The sequence below is a fragment of the Carassius auratus genome, chromosome 37 (genome assembly GCF_003368295.1).
Source record: "Carassius auratus strain Wakin chromosome 37, ASM336829v1, whole genome shotgun sequence".
Lineage (NCBI taxonomy): Eukaryota > Metazoa > Chordata > Actinopteri > Cypriniformes > Cyprinidae > Carassius > Carassius auratus.
Genome location: NC_039279.1, coordinates 6,189,194 through 6,195,891, shown reverse-complemented (window position 1 = coordinate 6,195,891; position 6,698 = coordinate 6,189,194). Strand labels below are relative to the sequence as shown.

General features: G+C 34.0%; 1 protein-coding gene across 10 annotated transcripts in view; it reads right to left on the bottom strand.

The window, feature by feature from the left end:
• Positions 1–1,355: 1,355 nt before the first annotated feature.
• Positions 1,356–6,698, bottom strand: part of LOC113055982 (brain-specific angiogenesis inhibitor 1-associated protein 2-like) — a 48,408-nt gene continuing 43,065 nt past the window's right edge. For 7 of the 10 annotated variants that reach the window (XM_026222396.1, XM_026222397.1, XM_026222399.1 and 4 more), the window contains one exon: positions 1,356–1,620. In XM_026222396.1, the coding sequence (XP_026078181.1) occupies positions 1,497–1,620 (124 nt within the window). In that variant the 3' untranslated portion in view covers positions 1,356–1,496. Of the gene's footprint in view, positions 1,621–2,998; positions 6,681–6,698 lie in introns of those variants that run through there. The other 3 variants (XM_026222402.1, XM_026222398.1, XM_026222400.1) reach the window with 3 other exon arrangements.

Below are 6,698 nucleotides of genomic sequence, written 5' to 3'. Positions count from 1 at the left end.
TATTTGGGAAAACCTTTTCTGTCAGCATTTTTCTGATGTTGTTTGGTATGTACAACCTACTAATGAACTAATTGATGTGAATTGGGTTAATGAGTGAAAATGTGGCACTGTTGTAGGAGAAAGGATGAGAGAGTGAAAAAAGAGTGAGAGTGATGGTTTTGTGACAGTGTCAAAGGAATGCATGTGATTATTGAGAAAGTGTGAATATTGAGTGGATTTGTGTGGGCGAAAAAGATCAAATGGAAGATGGAGGGGGAGGTAATGCTTGAAGAGCAGTCTTTCTAATAAACAATTTAACAGACAATATACAAAAAGAGAGGAGAATAGCTTTGAGATCTATCCTCTAGGCCCTGTTTAAGAAATCTTGAGGTTTTGGAATCTCCAAAAATGATTTCTTGCTCTCTACAATGAAAAAGTGATATCGTAATCTCGCTTGCTACACTAGAAATGTGTTCAGAAGAGTATGGTCATCATTATTGTGGTGTAGGAAAAGCTGAAATCTGTTCTTGGCTGTCTGTTACTAGAAGTGCTGATTACGATGAGGTGAAAATCTAAATTTCATCATTCTTTATTTCAATTACCCATTATTAGTTAATTATGATTGTGAAGCTTGAAGTGTATTCACATTTTTCTGTGGAATACAAGAGTAAGAAAGATTTTGTTCCTTTACCTCTCAATAAAAGCTCCAAAATACTTTCTATATAAAGAACAGCAACATTTTAAGTCATTACTGACCAAGAAAATCTGCACTTTTGGTGTTTGACATGAACAAGCACCCGAATCATGATAGTGATATGAAATTCCAACCTTTCCTGTAGTATCAATCATATATCATATAAAATGTGTTTGTATTAAAACACGTTAAAATACAAATTCAAAACAAGTTCTCAAATTTTTCGTTTTTTGTTGGTTGAACCTTGATTCAAAGTGCAGGAAACCAAAAATACATATTTTATACAGTTTTGATGTGACGTGACATGCAATTTGGCCAAGTATGGTTACTTATACTTGGAATTTGTGCTCTGCATTTAACCCATCCAAAGTGCACACACACAACAGTGAACACACACACACTGTGAACACAAAACCGGATCAGTGGGCAGCCATTTATGCTGCCTTCATTTATGTATTATGAGACAAAAGCACATTGTATTAAAAGAAACAGGTAATACATTATACTTGATGATTTGAGCAGTTTTCCTCAATGGACCTTCTTGAGATCTTCTAAAAAATAATGAGGTCATACTAAATGTATTTACAATTGTGTATTATATATATATATATATATATATATATATATATATAATTTTTTTTTCAGTCATACATAGAAATCTTATGGATCATCAAATAGTGGCAATACTTAAATGATCAGAAGCTCAGATCTTGGTGGTTTTGTTGCTTTGACTGAGGATTGTGGGTAATATGCTGTAAGAAGGTTCTGTACAGTAGCTCTAGTCCCTGTGGCCTGTAAAAAATGTGTTTGAAAAATTGATGTCCTAATAAGGGAGTCGAGATCCAAGGTCTTCGGTTATGAGTTTGGGTTTCTGCTTGCTGTTGGAATTGCTTTGACGTTGGCGAGATGTGAGCGCAAATGTGGAGAATTGGAAAGGATCTGTCACTCTAAAAAAACAAAGATACAAACCATAACATCATATAAAGCATGCTTTGAAGTTATTGCCAAAAATATTAAACAATAAAACATTCTGCATTCGTAAAAAAAAAAAAAAAAAAAAAAAAAGAAGATGTCTGAAGCCTAATATTTGAGGGAATATAAATATAAGGAAATGAAAATACACATTTGAGATTATTCATGCTATAAAATCAGACATGTTGATTGTAATTCAAGTTCAGTCTCTTCCCTGAGTCAATTATACACCTGTGGCTGCTCAAAAGATTCATTTCAGAGACACGATTTTGAAAGTCAGGAAATGATTGCATTATATTTTGCATTCAGATATGATATTGTACATGTAAATTGAATTCTTTAGAAAGCTAGAGCTTTATCACACAGCCTGAGGAGGAAAGAACCTGAAACTGAATTAAAATCAGTTATAGCATAGTTTGACATGCTATACATAATATTAAGAGACCCAAAAGGTATTTTGAACACTTAAATGTGGTCGAATAATTTCACAACCACCAAAATATCTAAATTTTTATACTACTTTTTATATATTTAAAATGAATGAATAAATAATCCTATTTGTTTCTGTATTTAATGGAACGAGATTTTGATATTAAGCATTCAAATACATGTTGAGCCCATTTTTCTAAGTTGAAGATTTCCAGTTGAAATAAATATATTCAGTGGTGTCAGAAGCATGCAATTTTCTTTAACATGTTTTCCCCTATACCTTAATATTATAAATGATCTGCATAGTTTACTCACTCAAAAGCGTTCAAATTCAGGAACCACACTGAAAAAATGAGAAAAGGCCTGGAGTTTGACTATTTGCCTTATTTAATGAAATAAACTATACCATTAATGTTTATATAACAACTTTTTTTTTTCACATAAAAAATGTAGTAAGCACTTTCACAGAAAAGGGTACAAAATAGAATCTGAAACTGATTTTATATGTATACATCTATATAACTTCAGAAAACGCTGATCACCAACTACAGAAGGTCAAACTTTTAACAGTGAATCAGGTCAGCAGAATTGTGAAAGCGTTTCAAATCATGAGATCAAACGGGAATAAAAAAAAACCTCACCATGTTTATTATGAGTAAAATGAGTAGCATCGTGAAAGCTGGGTTCTAAATAAAGACTGTAATAGAATTACATTTCAGATTGAGTGTCTGCAGTGATCAATCTGAGTACCATGAAAACTGCACAGACTTTAAGACAGGGATGATTAAAAGAAACCATCAACTGACAATTACAGATCAATTTAGAGACCTATGAGTTAAATTGTTGACAATTACAAGGTAATCAATATGAAATTAAATTATGACAAAGAGGTCATGAAATCAAGTTAATAAATGACTACACCGCTTTAATCTGAAGAAAAGTTTATTCATGGTTTCAAGAGTAAAAAGTCACATGGTCATTTAGCAACATTACACTGTTCTGGTGTCGCCCAAAATACATGCACTTTGAAGTTGATATACTTTACTGTACAACTATTGTACTTTCTCTGCTTTTTAGATCCACAAAGTGGCCATTCCAGAAGAAAAGGTCATATATAAAGATCATGACAGAGGTGGAGCTCTCTCTGAGTGTGGCGGCTGTACCATGGCCTTTACTCTAGTGCAGAAAGAAGAAACACTGGCACTGGCTTCCAGTCCGTGACACCTTACTGCTTTTGTCTCTAAATTCATCAAAACAGAGATGGAGAGTGTTGGCAGAGCTATAGCAAGACGTTGGTTTAGTTACACATAGAAAATAACAAACAGAGAGCAAAAGTGAAAAAAAATAATAATTAAAAAACTATAGTAGGAGGAGAGACAGACATTAAGAACCTGGCAGGATCTTTAGTGACGGAAAGCATGAGAAAAATTAAAGTGAGTGTACAATCTGGACGTCTTCACGCATACTCTGTGGCAATAATGAAGGTGCTTTTATTTAATTGTGCATCACCTTCATGTACAACAATAAATCGACTTTTGGAGTACAATACAGAGAAGATCTAAAGCAGTGCACCTTTAAACAATTACTAGAGCAGACAAGCAACGTGGTGTTTCGATCACATCAGAGAAACCTGGTCTTTCTTATAGCTTAATCATAAGCATTTTGTTTCAATGAAACAAACTGGAACTAAAAGATTTCAGCTTTCACTCCTGTGAAAAAGGCTAAAAAAACTCACACAAGGGGTGTGTAAGTGTATCTTAATTAAGCATAGAACATAATGTTTAAGTTGATACTAAACAAAAAAGTATGGTATCAAAGTTGGTTAATGCTTTTTTTACATATGTTTTGAATCAAAAAGCTGTACAGTGATCCACATGGATCTTGTTGAACCAAAATATGCAATGTATCCATGTCAAAATTAATAGAAATACTCATAATACAATTCAACATCCAATTTAAAGTTCTAGTATTTACAAATATGATGTGCTATGTACAAGGCACTGGAGCACATCGTGAATATGGATGCATCACTTTAATAACCGCAACATACATCAGTGCAGAAAATAATTTTTTTTTTAGAAATAGTTCAGATTCTACAATCTGATTGATTTTATTCTACATTAATAAAGTTGAGACGTTGCTTGGCAACCATAACTGGCCTAGACTAAAACTATATTGTTCATTTCTTTCTGCTTTTCTTTATACAAGCAATGAGTCACCCGTGGCCATGTGTTACAGTGATTGATCATGGTTACACCTCTTATCTGTGGTCAAATCATTAACACACAGCTTCTCACTGCTTATAGCTTCATGCGTGGTTGGTGATGAGATATGGATATTATGTAGGTACCAGTTGTCTTTTCTTTCATGCATGAACTATGAAGTCCAGAAACAACTGATTTTTTGTTCTAATTCAATCTTCACTTGAGACACAGGGAAGGTCAAATATATACTGTACATCAGATTTCACCGTCTTGCTCTAGCACACTTGATGCATTTAGATAATTCATTAAACGGACTCCAGATGAGATATTATGAGATCACGGAGTCCCTTTGCAATGACATAGAAAAACACTGAAAGTTACTGATAATTAGTTAAATAAAATTCAAAGGAATGATTAAAAAAAGTAAATATTTTTCTTGTTTTTACTTCTCAGCTGTCGTTTATACTTTGATAAACCCACGGGTATTGTTACAAACAATACAATTAAACATATTACTAAATTAAGATTTTTTTGTTCAATAAAAAAATTAATTTACTGGCCCTCGTGTTGTTCCAAACCTATACAACTTTTCCTTCTTCTACAGAAAATAAATAAATACATTTTGATTCCTGAGCTGCTATCTTCCCTAAAATGAAAGTGGATGGGGACCAGTTAATGTTTAACTCCAAAAAAAAAAAAAAGAATAAAAAATAAGAAAAGCATTTTGGTTCAGAAAAATTCTGATGACCATTCACTTTCATTGTAAGGAAAAAAAAACTGCTTAGGTATAATAATATAAATAAGCCTTTTTGTGTTCCGTAGAAGAAAATAATATAATACAACAGAATTGTAATTTTCATGTAAACTATACATGGACCCCTGGATGGCAAAAGTTATGCATTTAGTTTATACGTCGCTGACATGTACTTGCATGAAAGACAGGCAAGAGATACATACTGTATGAACAATTCAACATATTAACTGAATAATTTCAAAATCCTCATGATGGAAGCGTATAATGAGGAAGGTCAACATGGAATACTCAGCATTCCGGTTCCATTAGGCTGCTTCCAACTGGGATAAAATTAGGGAACAAGAAGGTGGGAAGGGTGGATCTAGATCCTCTTCCTCTGAGGGTGGAGTGAAGGGGGATGGATTGTTGAGAGTTAAAGGAAGACAGGGGAGTGTGTATGTGGACGGAGGGGAGGGTGGTGTCTGTGTGTTTGTCTTTCCTCTCACACTGTCGAAATCAATTTGCCCTCCGCACTGTGGAACAAAGAGAGGGAGATGCTGCCAGGTTGGCTTTGGACACAGACACATTAAAGCACAGAGAGCATAAAGCCCTGATGTTCAAGGAATAGTTCACCTATAAATGAAAATTACCATCATTTACTCACACGTTCCAAACATGTGTGACTTTGTTTGTGAAACACCAATATAGGACTGCAGCTTGTCAGGCAAAAGCACCATAAAATAATAACAATTAGTCCATATGACTTGTGCACTACTGCAAGTGTTTCGGAAAGAAGTCATTTAATGATATTAGGGTGAGTAAAACAGAACTTGTATTTTTTGGTGAACTATCCCTTTAATGTTACTGCTCAAAGTAATCTCAATTAATGCACATTACAAATGTGATGGGCTGCATTTGCTAAAAGCAAAATGTAAACAATTGTAATAAACGAATGTATACTAATCAGAAAATGCTTTACTTAAGACCCATACACTTTTATTGTGAAAATGGAGCCCATTTTTTCAAATGCATCATGGGGTCAAATCTAAATGGTGTGTACAGCAAGATGTAAAGTGAACTACAGATTTAAAATATTGGGGGTTGCATGTGAAAAACTGCTTCTCATGAGACTTTCACTACTGAAAAAAAAGTTGGAACAAATGCCACTAAATAAGACAGACACACATGGACAGCAAAAGCAAGAATGGAATGGAAACTTAAATGGAAAAATAAATTATTTAAAATATTTGATCTATACCTCCTTTGAATTGTGTGATGCTAAGGAATTAGCATTAGCATTAGCAGGAATAAAAGCTGGGAATGGTCTTCTTCCCCATAGATGCCCTAGAAAGGTTTTTGTTTATTGACTTATTTTATTCATTTATTGTCTAAAGAAATGTCACACAAGGTGCTTTGTACCATACAACAGAAAAAGAAAGAAGTTCGTTCAAATTGATAAAGAATGCTACAGCATTTTTGAGAGAGTAGATATGTCTCATCTATGGGAAAAGACCATAAATGACTGACTCTATTGCGAGGCTTATGAAACCCATTTAAACAATCAGAGGTTTCTCCTTGTTCAACATGGGTTTAGGTGCCGCTTGGTCACCCGTCCACCTTATGTTTTGGCTAGACCTTCAGAAACATCAGCTATGTTCGTCTGCTCCGGCTGCAGGTCAAGCAAACA